The sequence below is a fragment of the Watersipora subatra genome, chromosome 4 (genome assembly GCF_963576615.1).
Source record: "Watersipora subatra chromosome 4, tzWatSuba1.1, whole genome shotgun sequence".
Taxonomy (NCBI): domain Eukaryota; kingdom Metazoa; phylum Bryozoa; class Gymnolaemata; order Cheilostomatida; family Watersiporidae; genus Watersipora; species Watersipora subatra.
Window position 1 is genome coordinate 39,262,832 of NC_088711.1, and position 23,372 is coordinate 39,286,203.

General features: G+C 36.4%; 1 protein-coding gene across 5 annotated transcripts in view; it reads right to left on the bottom strand.

The window, feature by feature from the left end:
- Nucleotides 1–23,372, bottom strand: part of LOC137393729 (uncharacterized) — a 41,512-nt gene that overhangs the window by 13,384 nt on the left and 4,756 nt on the right. For 2 of the 5 annotated variants that reach the window (XM_068080405.1, XM_068080406.1), the window contains 7 exons: nt 23,139–23,175; nt 16,634–16,800; nt 14,210–15,049; nt 7,039–7,443; nt 5,640–5,783; nt 4,000–4,134; nt 1,206–1,478 (listed from right to left, as the gene is read on the bottom strand). In XM_068080405.1, coding sequence (XP_067936506.1) covers nt 1,206–1,478; nt 4,000–4,134; nt 5,640–5,783; nt 7,039–7,443; nt 14,210–15,049; nt 16,634–16,800; nt 23,139–23,175 — 2,001 coding nt within the window. Of the gene's footprint in view, nt 1–1,205; nt 1,479–3,995; nt 4,135–5,639; nt 5,784–7,038; nt 7,444–14,209; nt 15,050–16,633; nt 16,801–23,138; nt 23,176–23,372 lie in introns of those variants that run through there. The other 3 variants (XM_068080408.1, XM_068080409.1, XM_068080410.1) reach the window with 2 other exon arrangements.

Genomic DNA, 23,372 nt, shown 5'->3' on the forward strand with positions numbered 1-23,372 from the left:
GTTTACTAAAATACATACTAAAACTTCTTTCAAGTATGTGTTTAGTAAACTAAATTCATTAAGTTAGATTCAGCGTTTATGTTACACGCCAGTCTTGAAGGTAAAAACTCTCCACGTAGAACATTGTAATGTTATATTATCTTGAAAATCAAAACACAAAGAATAACACGGAAGAATAACACAAAATTCACTAAAGTCATTGTAAGTACCTATAGTTACTAAGATTAACATAGTATTTTGGTACTATTTTTAATGATGATGATTAGTACCAATAACCTTACAATTAATACCTATACCTATAAAGTTAGAAAAGAAACTGTTGCTATATGTTAAAGGAAAATAAATTTTTTGTGCAAAGACTTTTATTACCCGGGCAATGCCGGCCATTCACCAAGTATATATATAAAGATAGCATCAGTACCCTTGGACTACAACATAATAGCCAATTATCTATTATTAGCTTTCAGTCAATTTCTGTAACAACCAATGTGTATTGTAGGCAAGTGGCGTTATGCCGAATTTTATTCTTCATTCTAATTGGCGATGAAATCGCTTGTTCGAGCAATAAGTTTAGTCCTCCAATTAGGAGGTAAGAAGTAGATAGCTTAGGATGTCGTCATATGACACACTTTTCTGTAAATGAACAATAAAGTGATTTCAATCAACACAAATCTACATAGAAATAACATTAGGAAAAATAATGCTTCTAAACAGACAATATAGCCTAAATGTAGGGCAGTACCGTGTGACAATAAATATGTTACTATAAATATTCACATATTTATAGTAACATCTCTCGGCGTTACTATTCATAGTAAAATAGATCCGTTATATTTTGATAAAATCATTACTAACTTTTACTCCTACTTCTCTAGGTGAATAATCTCTAAAGAAAATACCAAATATGTATTTTTAATCAATTTAACTTGATCTCGTCTTTCAATCACAAAATCTGAAAACTCATTTAAAAATATCCATGAGATTTTCGCTGTCTTTAACAAATCACCATCGTTGTGAGGAAATGCTACAATCTGCTACAAAAAAAATGAAAAATCACTGAAAAGCCAATGTTACATTTCACTTATTGTACAATAGCATAGCTCGACAACAGATTATTGATGCTGGGACTATAAACAAAACCACATTCTAGATTATATAACAATCAGTTTAGTTAACAGCAATCTTATACAGAAAAAGGTACTCGCCTGGTCTAGTCCAGCATCATGTCCAACGCGATTCAGATGGTTTCTCAGCAGCAGAGGTACTGTCTCAGAAGTGTCCCTAGCAAACAACAGCCAGACAAACACTGGCACTTCCTGTTCAGCAAGGTATGACTGGTGTAGCTCGTATGCTGTCACCAACATGAGTAGCTTTATACCCTCAAGTATGCAGAGCTCTTTCAGACTTCCTGTGTTTAAGATTTTAAACAACTGCCTTCTTCTCTCAACTGGGTCGTCCAGAATCTGTAGTGTGCGAGCCTAAAAGTTAAAAAGAAATACTAAAACAACAATTAGTAATTATAGAGTTACACTATGTTAGAGAATTGTGAATGGATATTTCGCACAACATCAATAAAAGTATTTAATACTTTATATTATTGTGACAGGTGTATGATGGATAGTACGTATTTAAAAATGTGGTTGCGTCAAAAATGTTGATTTAATGAAATTAAGACCAATAAAATGCTAAAACATCAGCTACAATTTGATGTCATTTTTGTCTTTATAGACCAACCATGTCCAAAGATATATGCGTTTGAATGAGGCCATCTTTTGAAAAGCTCAGATTTGAGCGAGTGTTTTATTCGTGACGTAACAAGTGATACATGTCAAAGGAGTCCACGAGCGATAAATATTTAAATCTCCTTTTTAGCCAATCATCAGCACAAAGTTTTTATATAGGTCATATTAAATTTGTCGCTCATAAAACGGGTTGTCTGTAATTTCGAAGATATTCGTTGTTAGGGATTTTACTCTATTACTAGTTAGTTACGCGAATCGACTAGTAGTAGATTCTAGTAGCTACCTGCATTGACATCGATATTTAATTAACTTTAATTAATTACATTCGACAATAAAATTGTAACAATTTTATTGTTCGACAATAAAATTGTTACAATTCTATTGTCGAACAATAAAATTGTAACAATTCTAAATTCAGCGAAGGTGAATCAAAGTTTTCTGAGCGTCAGGTGATGAAAGATTGGGGTAGAAAGGTTATTGTTAGAGCTGACAGGCGTCAACAGCGTTATGCTGCAAAGAAAGATAGGAGAATGGAGGTAAATTTATCTTCAACTTTGAGTAATCCTTTACATATATTCTAAACTAACGGTAATAATTTTATAGTACTCATGAATACATCTATTAATAAGTAAAATTATAACTTTTTGCTATCACGAATAATCGTTTCAGAACTTTTTAATCGTTCCACAACTTTTTGTCGATTTACCTAGCTATAAAATTTGCTTAAAATTTTCTTTAGCATTTTAGCTACTAACTTAGATTTATGATTAGAATTTTTGTTCATTTCTCGCTTGTAGAAAGTGAGAAACATCGATTGATCAATGCTCATATTTAACTCTCAGAAACAAAGCTTCGGATTGTTGGCTTTGCGTATTTTTGCTTTTGTTAAACATTTATTCATTTGAAAATTATATTCGCAATCTATCTAACTCTCAAATTGAAAGCTTTTAGTAGATATGCATTAGAACGAAATATATATGAATGACATTTATTACATTTGTTTTATAGACTTTACAGAATGTTCATGCGGGTCACTAGGTGAGCAGTCACATGTTAAATGATTTCAAGGAAATTGAAATCAATTCGTTGAAATGGCCGAAATTGCGTTCACATTTTCGGTCAACTCATTAAACCATCTGTTTTGTACTTGAAATAAATAATCGAATGTGACCAGTAAATTTTTTCTACAAATTGATATTGATAATGACCAGGTAACGTTGACTATACACGACTTTTTGAGATGCAGTCGGTTTCGCCATATATTCGAACATATTCTTTTCAAAGATGGCGGCGTGCTTATTTTGTTTAGTAGCTAGTTTCCAATGTGAGTAGCAACTGAGAACATATGTGATACAAAGGCCGATGGAATAGGTTAACGACCTAATTACTGTAGACCAGCGGGATCGTAGACTGTACTCAGATGTTTACACAGCATTTCGAGGAAGCAAATATGACAGGTTTTTAATTTCTCATATTTGAGGCGTTCGAGAAATTGATAATAATGTATCTGTAGCTGGATTTAAAATTTTATTCTAGCCAACATGAGCAAATACAAAATAAACTATATGCCAATAGAGCTGCATAGGACTAGATTTTTATCCCAATAGCCGATGTAAATATGAGAAATCGAGACAGGTTGTCTCACTCGTTAAATCGTTTTGGGCAAGTCTGGGCATGTTTTTTGGTCTAAGCGTTTTTACCGGATCAAATTTTTATTTCTTTTAATCTTGAAATACCTTGATGATGAGATCGTCTAACACAACAAGAAACATCTCAACTGATAGACAAAAAAAGTTTTCTTTGAAAAGCAACTAAAATTTGACGCAATCACATCTTTAAAGAGAGCTATCAGTACTTGCAGTGATATAAATATCAGTGTTTCCAAGCTGTCAGTCCACTTTGAATTTTGGTCACAAGAAATTGTACATATTACGATGTCATCACAACAAAATAGTGAAAGGCATAACCTGCCAGCGTGATAAAATAAGAAAAGGTTTTTATGACATAATCCCAAAACCTTTGTTTCATACCAAAGAATGCCGTGAAAGCAAGAACAATGCAGGCTTAAAATGCTGCACAAGACAGAGTGTTCATAAGCCTCGGTACTAACATGTGATCACAAAACAGTGTTCGTAAGCCATGGCACAATTGTACTAACATGTGATCACAAGACAGAGTGTTCATAAGCCTTGGTACTAGAGTACTAACAAGTGATCACAAGACAGAGTGTTTGTAAGTCTTGGTACTACGTACTAACATGTGATACAAAGAATTGTAGACAGAGAGAAAGCTGATGGTAGGAGGAGCTGTCTGTTGCAGCGTCAATCATACACTCGGGGAATACCCATGAGTTGAAGAGTAGTGGGTCAGCGTGATACACAGCTTCTAGTCTCTACAAAACATGAGTGAACAAGGACATATAAGATGAGGGTGTTCAATGGGGAGATTTGAAATAGGTACAGTCGCTTCTTCAGAGAAAGGAGCACTAATCATTGGAAAACAAGCTATAAAATAAGCTATATTTGCTAATCGACAGATATAGCCTCGGAATCTAAGCATAGCCAAGCTCATGCTACATTTTACTAACACTTGAGGGAGTTGAATGCTGAACACAGCTTCAACACAAGGTAGCGATTCATATCAGTTTATCACCAACTATAAAACTGCTTTGTATACTCAAGTGACTTTATAAGTATATGCCTGCTAAGCAGCCGATCATGATATTATTTTAGAGAATAAATTAATTTGTTAAAAGCATAACCAATGTCACGAGACAAATAAATTTATTATGTAATAGACAAATGATTCACTTAAGCTTTTGGTGGTGTATTGAAATTACCCTTTTTATACTACAGCGTTTTTAAAGGTTGACTTGCAACAAAATTCACATTACAGCTATTTGATATTAAAAGATTCACTATGTTTCACTCTGCTGTGTTGTAGGTGCGAAATATGTGGAAATGTGATTACAAGCTCCTAAACACTCAAAAACGAACAGTTAATCGCCGCCATCACAAAACCGCCGTAGATTAGAATCTCTTTCCAAAATGGCTCAAATGGGAAGTAGTTGTACAAGATGGCTTCTGTTTACACTTTCACGCAACCTCATTCGTCGAAATATTGTCACAAATATACTTTACGCATTCAATGAAATCATGTCTATTGTTCTTACACATCTGTTTTATCGTTATTGTAATGCTGTTACTTTCAGCACTGATATCTTATAACTTACCGTAAAAATTCTTCAACTTTTTAACCTTAGCTCGAAGGAGTACATATCATTGTCTGATAATCATGACAAGCCTGTTGATCACATGTGATATTCAAAAATTGCTGCAGAAATTATTTGCGAAGTATTGAGTCACATGATCAGATTACGACTAGACGATTCGACCAAGTCGAAACAGAACTGTAAAGTAGCAACATCAATATTTGATATGGGCTCTTCGGTAAAACCCGAAGTGTTTGTCATAAACTAGTGCTACAAGAAGTTTTATATTGAGCCTTTTAGTGGCCTTTCAATTCACGTAAGAACATCACGTGACAAGAAGACAACCATATGTAATGACAACGTCAGAGAAATAAACTGATTCCAATCTACGGCAGCTTTTCGTTTTTGAGCTTTTTAGAACTTGTAATCACATTTCCACATATTTTGTACCTACAACACAGCAGAGTAAGACATGGTGAATCTTTTGATACCAAATAATTGTAATGTGAATTTTGTTGCAAGTCAACCTTAAAAACTAGTGAAAACAAGACAGTTGTGAGCACAACTAGTCAACCAATCACGAGTCCTCACACAACCACAGAACACAACTAGTCAACCAATCATGAGCCCCCACACAACAACAGCCACCTCCCTGCAGTTTACCAATGATAAGTAAGCATACTCACTGGTATAGCATCCTTGAGCTCTATACCAGGTCTGATATGGTTGAGAACCATAGAGCAATACGCAGCTCGTAGAGAACAGTAATTGTCTCCCCTGATTAGTGCCAATTGCTTGTACTGGTGTTGATTTATAACACAGCCATAACCCTAAGCAATGATATACTTGATATATATATATATATATATATATGATTGTCAAAAATACGAAATGGCTTTTGAAACAATTAAACATAACCAGTGAAAAGGTCATCAAAAGGTAACTTCACCAGACTAATCAAATAAAAAGGAAGAGTTAATCAGATGATACAATATTACCAGCAGAGTGTTATCAGTTTCTTATGATTGGCCGGCTGATCACCAGAGCAAATGTTTAAAAATGAGACCAGAACAAACTATTCTGACTCGACATAAAAATTATATTACAAACTTCCTAATAAAGATTGATTTACATAATACACTACAGAATGACATTATTCGATGGATTTAATACTTCGCGAGTTCGTGTACAGTCAATTCCGCGAATTATTAAAATCCGCGAATAATAAATTTTATTTTCAACACAAGGGAGAATAACTACTACCTCGAATTAAAAACTAGTCGCTAAGCCAAGTTAGTAACGTAGCTGAGTTCCATACGCTTTTAAAATCATCGTCGGGGCTTTGAGTAAAGCCCATTGCCAATGCATCACAGCTCTTTAAAAAATTATTCAAGGTTGTCACAAGTCATTCGGAATGGAGTCGTCATCGCAAAAAATCTCTCCCGCAGTTCTTTACATTGCAAAAACTCATAACTGACCACAAGCTGTTGGTTCACCGATTCGTTGGTTCCAAATCGATGAATATTCAAGAAAACCTTTGGATGTAGCTAGAAACTTATAGCTTAGCATGATCAACATAAATTTCCCAGCTAAACAGAAACCTAAACATGTGGTATATGGACGTGAAGGTTTTACTGTATTGCTAGCTGCCTCCATGGACCAATTTATTCGCGAATGTGTTCATCCGCGAATAAATTAGTCCGCGAATATACATGGAAAGACAATTTTCGCGAAGTTTAACTCCGCGAATAATAGTATTCTGTAGGGTAATCGACGACAAAGGATTATCTGTGTGTGATGCCTCCGGTGTAGTGTTAGTTGCAAGGCTCACGCTAGTAATGGTTTTCGTAATGCCTCACATTTTGCCTCTAGAAGCATCAGAATTCATATTGAATGACCGTAACAGTTAATGCTACAATATGAAAATTAAACAGTCTAAAAAGCAGACTGGAGACATCATAGACATGGATAGTCGTCTGTCCTTGACTTTTATGCAAATAATGCCTGAATAGAAGAGTGTGATTACAAACAACAGAATAGCCAATCAGCACTTGATATCCCTGTTTCCCCTACTTTCCTACTAACCTTGCGGATGGCAGCTGCCTTCTCTGTTTTGCCTTTCCACTCTCGAGCTACATATCCCGCTATATCAACTAAGATTCCATCCCACACCAAAGACTCGCCTTCTTCGATACATGAGCAAATCGCATCTGTAGCATCCATGGACGACAGAGAGTCATAATTGTCCGAGGGAAGATTTGTTTCGATGGTAGAAACGATATTTAATGACTGACCATCATCAGCACCTTTCTCAGCCAGCTTTAGTGTCATGTGACAATCCCCACCCTCATGCGAGACAACATGAGGCAAGCCATGGAATGATTTACTCTCGACGAGTTTTTTGTCTGCAAAGAAATCTGTTGGCCTTCCACTAGCAGGAGTAGGAGGGAGGGAAGACATTCTAGGCCCATCAGCCGCAGTCCTTAACTTCTGTAACAAATCAAAACCTTTATCGATATGGTCTTTCGGAAATCTTTCAACAAATGTTCCGATGAGATTTGAGAGCTTAAAGATGTGGTTGCGTCAAATTTGAAATGATTTTAAAAGAAAGTATTTTTCTTTGTCTATCAGTTGATATGTTGTTTGTTGTGTTAGGCGATCTCAATGTCAAAATATTTGAAGATTAAAACCGAAAAAATTCGATCGCGGTAAAAATGCTCAGGCTAAAAAAACATGCCCAGACTTGCCCAAAGTGATGTAACGTGTGATACAACCTGTCTCTATCTCTCGTAATCACATCGGCTATTGTGATAAAATCCTAGTCCTACGCGGCTCTATTGGCATATATTTTATCTTGTATTTGCTCATGTTGGCTAAAATACAATTTTAAATCCGGCTACAGATACATTATTACTAATGTCTCAAACCCCTCAAACAAGGAAAATTAAAAATTTGTCATATTAGCTTCTTCTAAATGCTGTGTAAACATATTAGTACCGACTACCAATTCTACCGATCTACGGTAATTCTGTCAAGCAAACTATGTAGAAAAAGGTCTTTGTATCGGCACAGTTCCGTCGCTACCCGCACTAATGATGTCCATAGCCTATCGTGGGGAGGGGGCTGTACATCATTGCTCAAACCGAAAACTAGTTTCTTACCAAGTAAAATAAGCAAGCTGCGTTTTTGAAAAAATATATGTGGTGAAACCAACTACATCCCTAAAAGTCATGTACATTGTATAGTCGACTGTCAACGTTATCGTGGCATTATTGGTATCAATTTATAGAAAAAAATTCACTGGTCACATTTAATTAGTTGATTCAAGTTTTAAACCAATGGTCGAGCTATGCAGAAACGCCTGTCCATGCAGTTCTGAACTGCACTTCATAAATCCATCTATCAGACAGGATTTCAGCCCAGGTGTCAACGGGGCTATGATGAATTCAATGTTCTGCAAATCATGTTTTACATTATCTTCAAATACTGTATATTATTGTATTATATAATTTTTATAAGCAAAAAAATTTTCATCTTATCATAAAGCTTTTATTAAAAATATCCACCCAAGTCGTGGCTACTCACATACATGTAGTTACAGCTCATACAATAGGGCAAATTCATTTACTGCAGCAAACTCAAACAAAACAACATGGTTTATGCAGCACACATTCAAGTCTCTCTTTCCCATTTATGACAGTTTCCACACTGACAAAGCCGCTTCGGCTGGTGGGACGACATAAACATCCTGTAATCAATAAAACAAATGCAATAAATATATATCATTCATAGATATTTCATTCTAACGCGTATCTACTGAAAGCTTTCATTTTGGGAGTTAGATAGATTGCGAGTGCAATTTTAAAAATGAATAAATGTTTAACAAAAGCATAAGTACGCCAAGCCAACGATTCGAAACTTTGGTTCTGGAATTGATCAATTGATTTTCTTCACTTTCTACAAGTGAGAAGTGGACATCTAAAGTCCAATCATAAATCTAATTTACTAGCTAAAACTACCAGAGAAAATTTGAAGCACATATAGCTAAGTGAAATGGTAAAAAATTATGAAACAATGAATGGTGATAGCAAAAAGTTATTATTCTATTAATTAGTAAATGTATTTGTGAGTACTAAAAGTATTACCTTTAGTATATTCATCAATCTAAGCCATTGTATTGCGAGATGCTATGGATTAAAAAGAAGCCGTCAAGAACTCACTGTGCGTCCTTATCTCGCACGCGCGCACAGGAAATTACATTATAACCTCAAACAGGGAAATATAATCTGAATGTAAACTCAACAGTATATCTATAGGAGACTCAAAGTAAAAGATAAGTTTACCTCCATTCTCCTATCTTCCTCCGTAGCACTTTAACCACCTGATGCTCAGAAAACTCGAACTCACCTTCGCAGTAACTTTACAGTAACTTTATAATTCTGTTGTTCGTCGATAAAACGTGTCGATCGAGTAATTCATTAATGTAAAGATGTTAATTAATTTAGTAAATATTGATGTTCATGTGATTTAACAATAGAGTAAAATCCCTAAATTTGAGATCACGGACAACGCGTTTCACGAGTGATAACATTTAATACAACCTATATATAAAAATTTCATGCTGATGCTTGGCTAATGAAGCGATCCTATATTATCACTCATTGACTCTTTTCAGATGTATCACTAGTTACGTCACGAATGAAGCACCCGCTGGAATGTGAGCTTTTTAAAAGATGGCCTCATTTAAATGCATATATCTCTGGACAGGATTGGTGTACAAAGACAAATATGACATCAAATTCTAGCTGATGTTTTAGCCTATTATTGGTCTTAATTTCATTAAATCAACCTTTTTGACGCAACCACATCTTTAACAGTTGTTTCATGGCAGTCATAAAATTCCGATGTGTTCATATTCGACAGTCAATGAACACAAGCAAGATCTTGGGCTAGGTCTCGAGTGTTGAGCTGATTCAAGCCTCGATTTTGCTGAATGAGATCGATGGAGTTATCTATTAATGAGTTATTAGTTATCTATTAGTTATCGAGGTCATGGAATGATTTACTCTTGATGAGTTTATTGTCTGCATAGAAATCTATTGGCTTTCCACTAGCAGGTGTGGGAGGGAGGGAAGACATTCGAGGCCCATCAGCCGCCGTTCTTAATTTTCGTAACAAATCAAAACCTTTATCGATTATGGTCTTTAGGAAATCTTTCAACAACTGTTCCGATGAGATTTGAGAGCTTAACAGTCGTTTCGTGGCTGTCATAAAATTCCGCTGTGATCATATTCGACAGTCGATGAACACAAGCAAGATCTTGGGCTAGGTCTCGAAGTGTTAAGCTGATTCCAGCCTCGATTTCGCTGAATGAGATCGATGGAACTATCTATTAACACAAAATAAAATGAACTGTTCTATTTGGTGTTAGCGACTCGTCATTGCAATACCATTTCATAGGTGATCAGACTGGCCATGCCATTCAGGAGAAAGAGATTACAGTCAAACCTCAATTTATTATCAACTCTATTTCAATATATGTATGACATGAACTTTGAGAAAATATTTGTTAAGACGTACGATGTAATTTCTAACACAACGCTTCTGAGATTACATGAAACATTAAAATTTTATAAGAAAAAGTAAAAATAATAAAGAACATATAAATTAAGTTGGTTTAAACTATAACTAGTCTAAGTTATGCTGTGTATTTCATCACTCCCTCTATTGCCAAGCCTATGGCTGTCGTTGAAGTAAAATAACAACAATATATTTTCACTGATTAATTTTACACATAAATAATTTAATTTTAACATAAGTTTACAGAATGAATAGGCTTATCTGAGTACTATACGTGAGTAACTAAAGTAGTTACCATTGTTTTTGGGCTCAGGAAAGAATTAAATAAAATACATATTTTTACAAAAATATTTTGCCCTAGCGAGTGATGGTTTTGACATATGAAGAATATATTGAAATGAATTAACTTCTTTGGAGGTTTGTGCTTGATATAAGGCGGTATCTTCAGCAAGTTCTGTTTATGACCATTTTATCGTGTTGTGGATGATGAATGTGGTGAAGACTGCAGCAAGTGGGAGAAGTAAAATGTAAGGACTCTTGTTTTAAAAACTCCATTATTAAAACAAGTTTTTCTGTCCGTAATGACACTAGCTCGAAATAAAAATTACAACATTGTTTTCAAATTCTTAGAGCATTGAAGAAGATTTTGTAAGTAAGTGAGAGTTCAGAGCATGTCGAAAGAAAGAATAAAGGAGTGAGGAGATAGGCAAGCATGAAGTGATGTAGTGTAAAGAACAAAAAGATACAGTGCACCCTCAAGATGTGATTTTGATCCGTTCCAGGGTTGGCATCGTATGGTGAAAAAAATCGTATATAGGGGTTTAGAGACCATAGTATTTATATAATGCAAACATCCCCTGGTAAAAATTGTTAAAATTTTATATATAAGTGCTGTACATATTAAAAATTTGTCACAAAATAGTATGTTAACCTTTGTAACTATAGTTACCTACAGTAACTTTACTGTATTTAGTGGTTCTCATCTGCAATAAAATGTCACATTATAATGTACCGCAGTACATACGCAGTACATACCGTGGGAGTTCTCACCCTCAAGACAGACGTACGTATAACATAAACTTTATATTCACTTCAAATAAGTTTAGCTTACTAAACACACACTTAAAGCTAAGTTTTAATATGCACTTTTAACTATTTTACTGAATTTAAACTTTTCATCACTAAAATTTTAGCACCAATTAGTTTTTGGCTTCATTTTTAATATAATTTTAATCGATGTCATTTAAACCTGTTTCAACCTAATTTGGCAAGAAAGCCCGAACGATGCTGTTTTTGTAATAGTGTATTTTTGTTAGCAGATTAAAAGAAGTTGTCTGACCACTAAACTGTTTGAAGGGATCGCAACTTTGCTACAGGTTTTAAATATTACTGTTTTACACGTGAGAATCGCTGAACTGAGAGAAAACAGTCATCGTGTCTCTTTCAGGTGCTGTGAAAATACTTTCGACAAACAGCGTTTCGGTGTCCTGTTATTTGGAAGTACATAATAACCACACTGACTGCCAAAATTGAACTCAGGCTAAAATTTTGGTGAATTCATATGGTGAAATAATATGCGTATCGTGAGGTGAAAAAATCATCCCGTTCCACTTCGTAAGGTGAAAAAATAGTATATCAGGGTAATCGTATCCCGAGGGTGCACTGTACTCTCCAAACTTTATTGATTATGTCAACAAAGTTATGTTCTCAGCCTCATGTTGTTGTTAACGTTATCTCTCAGAGTTACTAGTATCCAACTAGCTACATGAGGGTCACACAGTACCAGTAGCAAGGAAAATTTGCAACAGCATTGGATGTGAACTGTACCAAAGCCGCATATTTGCGAGTTTTTTTAAGAACTTTTTATTAGATTGCCCACTGCCTTTTAATTCCATGGATGCCAGTAATATATACCCGATTTCTGCTACAGGAATTGCAAAACCATTGTGTCAGTATTTCAAAGAGTAAGCTTAGAATTAGTTGATATCTAATATATTATAATTTTCATTAATAACTTATATTGAATAACTAGGTGAATGCCCGACGTTGCCCGGGTGATAAAAAGTCTTTGTACAGAATATTTATTTTATTTAACATATTCAACATTTACCATTGTAAATTTTAACCTTCATATCATGTTTTGTGCAGTTAAATAAATTAAGAGAAAAACTAAAACAACTGTGTGTTTAAATGTGAAATAACTAACAAATAATGGCTAGACAAAGTCTGTGCTACTACAATGATTACAATGAAAAGTGATTTGATAATGATACAATTAGAATGAACTGATGAAAAAAAATAAAAATCACGAATATGTTGAATTAATATTAAAGAGTACATAGCAGTGTCGGTATAAAAGAGGGTACTGCTGCTGCAGAAGCTATCCATTCAAATTTTGAATACGACTATACCTCTCGATACTGGCATAAACGTAACAATGCAATATCGAAATTAAATACATCAATGAAATGCACGAGGGTACTGGGTCTGACCGAACATAAAGAGAATGTAGAGACAATTCCTACTGAAGAATGTCCATGTGAACATTTTTTATTTTTACAATTTCTAGCGATTGCCCTTTGAAATAACCGAAAATTGAAGATTAAAACTGTGCCGTTGAAGTTGCATTGTAACGGAACATTTGAAATTAAAGCAGCACATTTGAAAATAACAAATAAAGAAATGAACAATGGATTTTGAAATGGTTTTAAAAAATTTCAAAAGAAGAAAAGACACAAAAGGTAATATTAATTCATAATAAAACGTACATATTTAGCTTTAATCACGATAAGGATACCAAAAATAAGCTAAAACAGATAAGAACGGCTTAGCCTTGTGGTTAGGTCCGTGTGGTTGCATACTTGCAACTGTTGCAAGTTTAATTCCAGTATGGTGAGAATTTTCATCCCTACATTTTAATCCCGATAGATGGACACAGCGACAACAGAACACATAAGACAAACATTGAGATTTATATATAAGAAAGTACTGCGATTACAATGGTTATTTAAGGTGAGCTTTAAAAGATCTTAGCCGTACAATACTGTGTACAACATAAAACTTATCGCTATATCTCATGAAGACGGGGAGATGGTCAGCTATAGCTGAGAGCAACTATGTGGCTGACAGTTTTTTTTTGATACGAGCAACTTTTGAAAAATTACCGTTTTGGCTGTTTCTAAAAATGTACCAGCAGACTTAGCTGAGAGGAACTGATGGTGCTGAGTGCAGTTAAACATTCTAGATAATTGGTAATAAAATGTGATTATCTACGACTAAAAATAGATGCTATAAAAACTGAGCGTAACAAGATCGTACATTCGGCCAATTCCGTATGAACATCAACCTTGAAGATTTTTAAAATTCAAGGTACACCAACAATATGGGTATCAAAATGAAGCTAAAAGTCTGTAGGTCATGATGCTATTATTACTAAAATAAGTTCCTTATTTTTTAAACCTCATGTTGTCACACAAATATATAAAGGGTATCAAAGACTGTGTTTGAGCAAAAGAGCTAAAATTTAAAAATATTGATATCCCTTATGGTCATTTTGTGTAACTATACAATTGTTGATTATCTATGACCAAAAGTAGATGCTATAAAAACTGAGCGCAACAAGATCGTCCATTCATAAGAATACAGCAGACTATCGCAGCTGGACAGTGTTTCTTACCTCATCAAAGTTTTCAAACTCAAAGCTCTGCTCAGAGCGCAGACTGGCAGATCGGGAAAGTCGACGAAGAGAAGGAGCTAGTGAGGGCAAGCTTTGTGCATCTCTTCTCGCAATAAAGGCCTTTCTCTTTGAGGCAGCCGATGCCGGCAATGGCATAGAGATGGAAAGTAAATCCTCCAGCTCTTCAGGATTCTCCAGGTTGAATACAGCTGATAGTTCATCGATATCTAAATTTTCTAGAGGTGTAGGCTGAGGAGGAGTAGCGAGTTTAACATTGACATTGTGAGCTGCTGCTGTTTGTGTTTTATAAATGCTGTCATTGTCTTCCAATTCTGCGGAGTGTTGGTGAGCTCCCATTAAACGAACAGGATAGTTTACAGATGTTGGCACCTTCTCACCATAACCACTCTGGCAGTCATTCTTAATACTTTTAGTTAAACATGGCTTGTTAGAGCCAAGGCTTTCCGATATTCTTCTTCTAGCCTCACCAGGTTCATTACTACTCATAGCTTTAGATGATTTAACTCTATCTACAGCTTCAAGAGTCGAAGGAGTTTGCTTTGAAGGTTCCAAAAAACTGCTGTCCTCCATAGCACGCAGCTCACGGGGAATTGTATCATCGACTCTGTCAATAGTCGGATCAGAATGTGTATGTGCAGCTACTTCAGCTGGCATTGCTGTGCAGCGCATGGCTACCTGGCCTAAGTGAGTTCTGCCAGTTTTGTGTTCGTGTATTTCTGCACCAACGATATAATCGTCATCGATTGTATCCTTTTCCTGAAGAGTCGAGAACAAAATTGGCGATGCGTCTCTGTCATCTACGTTGCCCATTTTTACTATCTAAAAATATAAAGCTGAATTGACGTCACAAATTGACTGCAATTGAAAAAGGTTGTGGAAAAAGTTGGCAAGAAATCTAATTGTATACGCAAGCAATTTATATGTTATTTTATTACTTTTAGCATTTACCAGTAGAATTAAATATGGGACAGCCAATAATAATGGTATAGACTTACAAAATAATCATTTTAACAAATAAAAACATTCGAAACAAAATATAAAACACTTCCAGGCTGAAAGTCGACTGATAATAACATAACTGAATGATAAAGTACTAAGAAGCAACAGAACCTACTATTGGGCCGTCTGATATGGATAAAGCAACAGAACCTACTATTGGCCGTCTGATATAGATAAGACAAGAGAACTCCGATTGAATGAGTTATGTACAGAGCATGTTCTTAAGATGTCATTCGCCATTATAATATTGATCACACAAATTATAGCCTGGGAAGAAACCTAGCATGTGTATAAAAGTAATTATAGGAATATAGCTCAGGTCAGGAGCATTTTCAAGAGAACAAACAACTGTTCTTCATCACAAACGCAGTTCAGCATCTAGCGAGTAAACACAACTACACGACTTATTCACTGTTTCCATGATGCGCAGCACTTCGGAGTTGCGCTCTCTCCGAATCATGGAAACGGCATCTTCGCACTGAAATCACTGCGCACTGATCAGTGTGAAGCCAGTGCAAATTCGCAGCAAGGAAACGGCAGTTGCGCAGTGGCTGTGAATAGCTCCCTTGCTGTGGAGGCAGGTTCATCGAGGGCCATAAACAAGTACAAAAGTTTTCCCGCTTATCTTGTTTTCTTTCTATTCTTCCGATTTTCTTTCATTTAAATTTAATTATGGTCTGCACCCACGAAGATGATGAGGTGATTACATTCCTGGACTTTGTCATCGATGCCAACACTTTTCGAAAAATAAATGGCAAGTCCTACAGTAACATTTAAATAATATATTACTTAAAAATACCTATTAAAAATATATTACTTTGTGAAAATTGTGTTAAGGTTGGTGAAACCTTGTGAATGTGTATTGTAAATAAAAGTATTATGATGACAGAAGGATAAAAAGACCGTTTCTGACGTTCAGTATCCTTGATCGATTCTATGTCTCCATCCGGCGATTCGATTTATATAATTTCTCTTCTCTGGCTAATTTGCTGAAAACCACTGCGCAGCATGTAAACGTACAATTCCCTCGATTTCAGAGGGGGCTGCATCGAAGCACCCATCATGGAAACATGGTGATTATGATCCAGTGGCTAACTGCATCAATCATAGATCAGATTAGGGCACTACATCTATCATTAGTGTGACTATAGCTCAACAGTCAATAAACGAAAGCATCTATGAAAAGACTATAGTCCAACCTTTAGCGGGTGAATAAATCTATGAACATGACTACGGCCTGACAAAAAGAGAGTAAATACATCTATGTCCATGAATATAGTCCAGGGTCTAACGAGTAAATCCAGCTACCAATAAGACTATTGCACAACAAACGGTGTGTATGGACATGAAAAACACTATAGCCAAACAGCCACTGAACCCATGAGTAAGATTATAACAATTTACCTTTGGTGTTGCAATAATATGACAGTCAATCTCAGAGACGGATGCCTGGCTCCTGTTCAGACTAGAATGAGAACGTTTACTACTAGCAGGATCTGGTTCAAGATTGTCTGTTGAGCATTTCCTAGCGTCGCTTGATTTGGCTTTACTCTTTCGATACAAGAGCCTAGCTAACAGCCAGGAGAGAAAGTTTAGTCCGAAACCGAGGCCAAGAAGGAGGAGCAGTCTGGAAAACCTCACTGTAACCAGTATTACTATAGATATGAAAGTTAGACAGTCTAGCAAACTAGCCATGCTACATTTTGTCTCTGATTAATATCGACTAACTCGAGTAAATCACTAATACGGCGAAGTACGCGATCAGCAAAAATATCTTTCCATCTAAATGTAGATAAGAGGTGAAATGTGCCATGGCAGCAGCCAGTTTTTTCCTACTGAGAGAAAAGCATGAGTCAGTTTGTGAGAGAACTTGTATGTTTAATAAATGGATGCTCATTAATTAATTAGGCTATTGCATGCAGTAAGAAGCTTGAAGCAGCTCAGCCATTGTCTAACAGTTACTGATTGATGACTAGAGATCACATATTAATAGACAAATTGAAATGCTTTAAAAGTAATCTCTTTACCACCTTATAAAGCAATCATATGGAAATGACATGCCCTGAGCTACTGCTTTCTTTAGTATATGATGAAAAAGAAACTAATTGGAATCGTAATACTCACAATGCAATTAAAGTTGGAAAACATTTTTTTACGGTACAAGAAAAAGGAATAATCTGGAGCCAGTATTTTCACATACGCACAGCCAGATTAGAGCTATCAGCCGTGTGGATGGGTGCAATACGATCTATTAGTATATCACAGCACGAATTATCAGCAATCATGTGCAGGAGCTGCAGCAGCGTAAGTTTGTTATGCTGCTGTATAGCAAGCAAACTTACGCTGTGCAAACAAAGTTTGAACTAAGCGTTATGGTGCGTTTACACTGGCCGACACCGACTTCAATTAGCTGCCAATACCCCGACTCAGACAGGTACCTCCGACATTTCACGCATGGGTACCGACACCGACTCCCCCTTTACATTGCAACGATCAAACGATTTTTGTCTGTACCAACAGCCAATCACAGCGTTTCGCCGTTCTGACCTTCACCCGACCACGCGAAGACGAGTACACATAAAAATCAACACGCTTGATGTGGAAAATTATATGCTAGTACTACACTACTACTGCTCCTACTACTACCGCTAGAAGCAACTACTGAATGCCAAGCAATGAATGAATGATGAGGCAATGAAAATCCGAGCAAAGAACTGTACGTACAGTTCTTTCGTCCGAGTAATTATAATAAATAAAATGAATAATGAAGAAGATTGAATGGTGAATGTATATTTGTGGTAGAAGTAGTGTGGTGGACGCCGGGCCAACACTTTACACTTCTTGTAATTATTTGTTTGTATATATTTTATATGTCTGTAAATATTTTATTATATGGGTTGTCCTTTTTATTCTCTTTTTATTGTTGGCCTTGTTACTCGTTACGCTATCAATTGTCGTCGTTTATGTTGTCATATCAACGCACTAGCGGGCCTAATTATTGGCCATTTAAACATTGTTAGCCGGTGTTCTCACTCGGTCCCGTTAGCCGGAACGGGCAATTTTATTGTATATAAGGGAGCAACGCTCACTTAGTAGACAGAGCAAATGGCCGTACGCTCCTCGGCTAGTGATTTTCCTTCGCTAATAAAACATTGAATGAAATCACACGCAATTTATTTCTGTATGACATAATCTAGATCGTGCCAAGTAAGGGCCTGCAAATTCCTTTACAGTAGTACTAGTAGTAGAACTAGTAGTAGTCGTACAACTGGCTATTCACTTTTAATTAATTTAAATTAATGAACTAACTTGATTTTTTGGTACTCTCGCGTTCACATCGTTGCTAGCCATGCTGGTTCACTATTAAAAAGAGAAAGAGGGAAAGTTTAATGACAGTCTCCTAGCCTCTCATTAAACCTAGCCCTTTCGTTTCATAAACTTAGCACTGTCATTAAAGCCTAGGCTCATTTAATCAGAGGCTCCTAGCTTCTGATTGGCTGATAAGCGTCCGATTTGTCGGTGCAACCGGGCACTGCTGGGTTTCTCCGACAGCGACTTTCAGATCGGTGCCGACACCGATCTTTCTGTTCACACCTACCGACACCGACTCATCAAATTTGTCTGTGCACGACAAAATCGGTGACAAAATCGGCCAGTGTAAACGCACCATTAGGCAACAGCTGCCTACATGGCTGGAGTAGACTACTCCACAGAAGCAGCCAAATGAAATTCAATGATTATCAGCTGCACCATAACAGCCACAAGATATTTGATTGATCTTATATTGATAGAATTACACTATGTATATTGACATGATTAGGTAACAGGGCGACATTTTACTATGCTAGTTACACAAAAACAAACAACCATAGTGTGTATGTGACAATATGATAAATGGTTGGATTCATGTAAAAAGTCGAACTACGGTCAACTATAGGTTTAACCGCGCCGAGTTCTCTTTCAACTATCTAGAAGCACAATTTATCTGTAATATCATCGCTTCCGCAAGTTTTTATAACCCAGCTTCCTTCATTTCCCGCCACTCATAATGCATAACGTTTCCTGTCTCAATATCCGGTTTAGCGCTCATCTGTTAACGAGTTATGTATTATAGTTAACCAAATTATCTTAGTAAGACTGTTTGTTCACAGGTCTCTGTTCACTTTAGGCTTGAGTGTGCAACTCGGAGAAAGCATGAGCTGTCTGTCCGAAGCCACTGTTCAAGTTTGGAAAAATATTTTATCATACGAGAATTCAATCCGCAACATGTGCCTTCACTGTCTGGCAATCTATCATCTGCATCGATCGACCGTCTCGCCACTTTGCAGAATAATTGTGCACAAAGTTATTACACCTGACGATCTCTCACGGCACACCAGACTGCAAATGTTCTGGTAATTATCTCTTTTATGGAATACTCTTGGTTGGAAAAAACTTACTACTTAATATACTTCTCAAAAAGCAAAGAGAAGAACAAGTATACAGAATGGTAATTTTAAAACGAACAGTAGTGTATCAGCATTGTCAATAGATTGCTCTGCACTTTATTTGTTTCAACAAAAGAACTTTTACTTTGGTAAAAGATTGTAACCTAATTTCATGAGTTATCTTAAACTGGGGTCCTTCAAAGAAACACCATCAAGCAACTATGGAGTTGTCTTAAGGTTACAAGATGGAAAGAGAAGGTGACTCCGATTACCAAATTGAACAATTAAGAAATACTGTAAGACCTTTAATTGAATGCCATGACGCTCTATTTTTCAACCCTTCCTCTATAGTGGCAGTCAATTGGAGGCGGCGCTCAAATAGAAGCTGAAATAATATTTTTCAAATGGCTCGTCAGAATTCTTGGAAGATAAATTTAGCCCTATTACAGGCAAAGCGAATGTCGCTTATATTTTGCCCTCTTTCTCCGGTGGAGCGCTATTAAACATTTGGATGCAATAAATCTGCTAACATAACTCCAACTTCTCTAAGTTGTGTTTATAAATATGCATTAACAAACCGAGAAATATCTTTACCAGTAGATATCTATTTTTCGCAATTAACCTGCCACGATATTATAGCCTATTATAGCACTTTGCAAATTGTTGGCGGTTTCAATTTTCATTTTATTCTAGATTTTAAGACATTTTTATTCTATATATGTAAATTTAACAAGGTTGCATAAAAGCTCATTGCACATATTGATAGGTTTGCTATAGTTTGCAGCCAGCACGGGATTTTTATGTGCAATAGGAGAGGAGTTATGAGCATCGATTCATTGTAAGCCGTGTTAAAGATAGCTGCAAGGATGCTATTAAATAATATTCTATAAATTTACAAGTTATATAATGATAACCTATCAAATGCTACAAATATATATTCATGAACAAGTGACATAAGCGAACCATACTTATATTACATGCAGAAACAAAAATTAACATTTTTAAAACAAAAATATTTGCATCGTTGCTTGGATAGCTGCGTTCTGATTGTTGCTTTCGATGGAACAAACACCTTCTGGTTGTCCAATACCTTCAACAATGTCTCCTGGCCTCGACTCTTCTTCTGCACTGCTGAACTAGTCGATATTAGACTCCAAACAATTTTTGGCACAGCAAAACTTTTACGCATTGCATTCGGCACAAATGCAGTGCGTAAAAGTTTAATCAATCGGTTAATCATAAGAGCAGACCAGTAATGTCAGCCGTACACGTTTAACGTTTTCATAAACCTTAATATTACCGAGTATGTTTTATTTATCGATAATATGTAGTATTACTATTTATGTACCACGCACCGATATACAGTGCCCCCTCAGGATATGATTCCCTGAGATACGTTTTTCCCCTTACGAAGTAGAACATGATGATTTTTTGACAACATGATGCCTCACCACAACAACAGTTCTCTAAGTTGAAATTATTTAGATAAACCACGAAGATGTTAAACATTTTATATGGCAGTATACAACATCAGCTTAAAAGTTGACTTGCAACAAAATTCATATTACAGTTATTCGGGATCAGAGGGTTCACCATGTCTTACTCTGCTGTGTTGTAGGTGCAAAATATGTGGAAATGTGATTGTAAGCTCTTAAAAGCTCAAAAACAAACAGTTAATCGCAGCCATCACAAAAACGCCGTAGGTTGAAATCTCTTTATCTCGATGACTTACTCAACTCGATGCGGTTATTTTTTTGACACGCGATGTTATCACGTGAAATTAAAGGCCAATAAAATGCTCAATATAAAACGTCTCGTAGCACTAGTTTATGACAAACACTTCGGGTTCTACCGGAAAGCCCTCATTAAATATAGACGCTCACTACTTTACGGTTTCATTTCAGCTTGGTCTAATCATCTAGTTGTAATCTGATCATGCGACCCATGCTTCTTGCCAAATGGCTCAAACAATTTCTGCAGCATTTTTTGACTATCAGAGGTGACCAACAGGCTCATCCCGTTTATCAGATGATGATACGTACTCCTTCAAGCTAAGGTTGAAAAATTAAACTATTTTTAGGCTAGGTTTTGAGATATCAGTGCTTAAAGTGACAGCATTACAATGATGCTAAAATAGACGCGCAAGGACAATAGATATGGTTTTATAGAATGCATGAAGTACATTTGTGAAAATATTTCGACGAATGAGGTTGCATGAATAGTCTGGTGGCCACAGGGCAGTATCGTGTCAACAGGTGGCAGAAGATGGGGTCTATGGTAGCTTGACACTTTTAACATGTTTCTAATTTATTCATTATTAATTTAGTTTCCTACCGCTATTTTAGTTGATAAGCTAAAAGTAATTTGCCATTAAATAGTGAGTAGTTATACAAAAATAAATTTTTGAAAGTGTAAACCAGACTAAAAAGTGTAAACAGAAGCACATGGTGTTCAACTACGTCCCGTTTGAGCCGTTTTGAAGAGGGGTATCTAACCTACGGCAACTTCGTGATGGCTGAGATTACATGTTCGTTTTTGAGCATTTGAGAGCTTGTAATCACATTTCCACATATTTTGCACCTACAACACAGCATAGTAAGACATGGTGAGCCTTATGATACCAAATAACTGTAATGTGAATTTTGTTGCAAGTCAACCTTTAAATAAAGTCATGCTCCTTGCTGTGCATGCTCTAGCACAAGATTGCATGCTTGAATGCTAAATCAAAGTACTACTTTAAAAAAAAGGAAAGACCTGAGATGGCATAAAGTGACTCCCAACTCGAATAGATTGCCAAAAGAATGTCAATTAAGTGAAAATGTGTCATGCTTGAAGCATTTAAGCAGCAGTATTACTCTGGCAGCAGTGTACCCTGACCACAATGTACTCTGACAGCAGTGTACTCTGGCAGCAGTGTACTCTGGCAGCAGTGTACCCTGACAACAGTGTTCTCTGGCAGCAGTGTACTCTGAAAGCAGTGTACTCTGGAAGCAGTGAACTGTGGCAGCAGTGTACTCTGGCAGCAGTGTACTCTGGCAGCAGTGTACTGTTGCAGCAGTGTACTCCGGAAACAGTGAACTGTAGCAGCAGTGTACTTTGGAAACAGTGAACTGTGGCAGCAGTGTACTCTGGAAACAGTGAACTGTGGCAGCAGTGTACTCTGGCAGCAGTAATAATCTGGCAGCAGTAATAATCAGGCAGCAGTGCAAACGAGCCTATGCAAATGGCATGCGCTTCACAATAGGCAGGGGAAATAAAGTGCTGAAGCCAATATGTGATAAAGTATATTGTTACCTAGTCAGACTACAAATATAAACAGTTTATGGATGAGAGGGCTGCAAGAGATTGAATAATTTGCAGTTTATCAGCAAAATTGCAATGAGGAAGCATGGAAGGTCTAATCATGTGAGCTGAAGCTGGTCTGTGTCATATCTATCAACAAGAAGGTCATTAATGCATTCAAACATAAGTCATTAACTTACAGCCAAAGAGTGCTGCCCTCCGTATGACTCTGTTAGTCTGTAAAAGAAGGAATCGTCAGTCAGAGGGTCGTTATGTATCAATGGAATACACTGAATCTAGGTTAACTGTGCAACCGATATTACCCTAAAGGCTGGTTCACACTATATCGCCGGATTTCGGCATTGATGCCACAATACTTCGGTGATTGTCGATGATAACCATGTTCACACTATCACATACCCATCCGTGTTTGC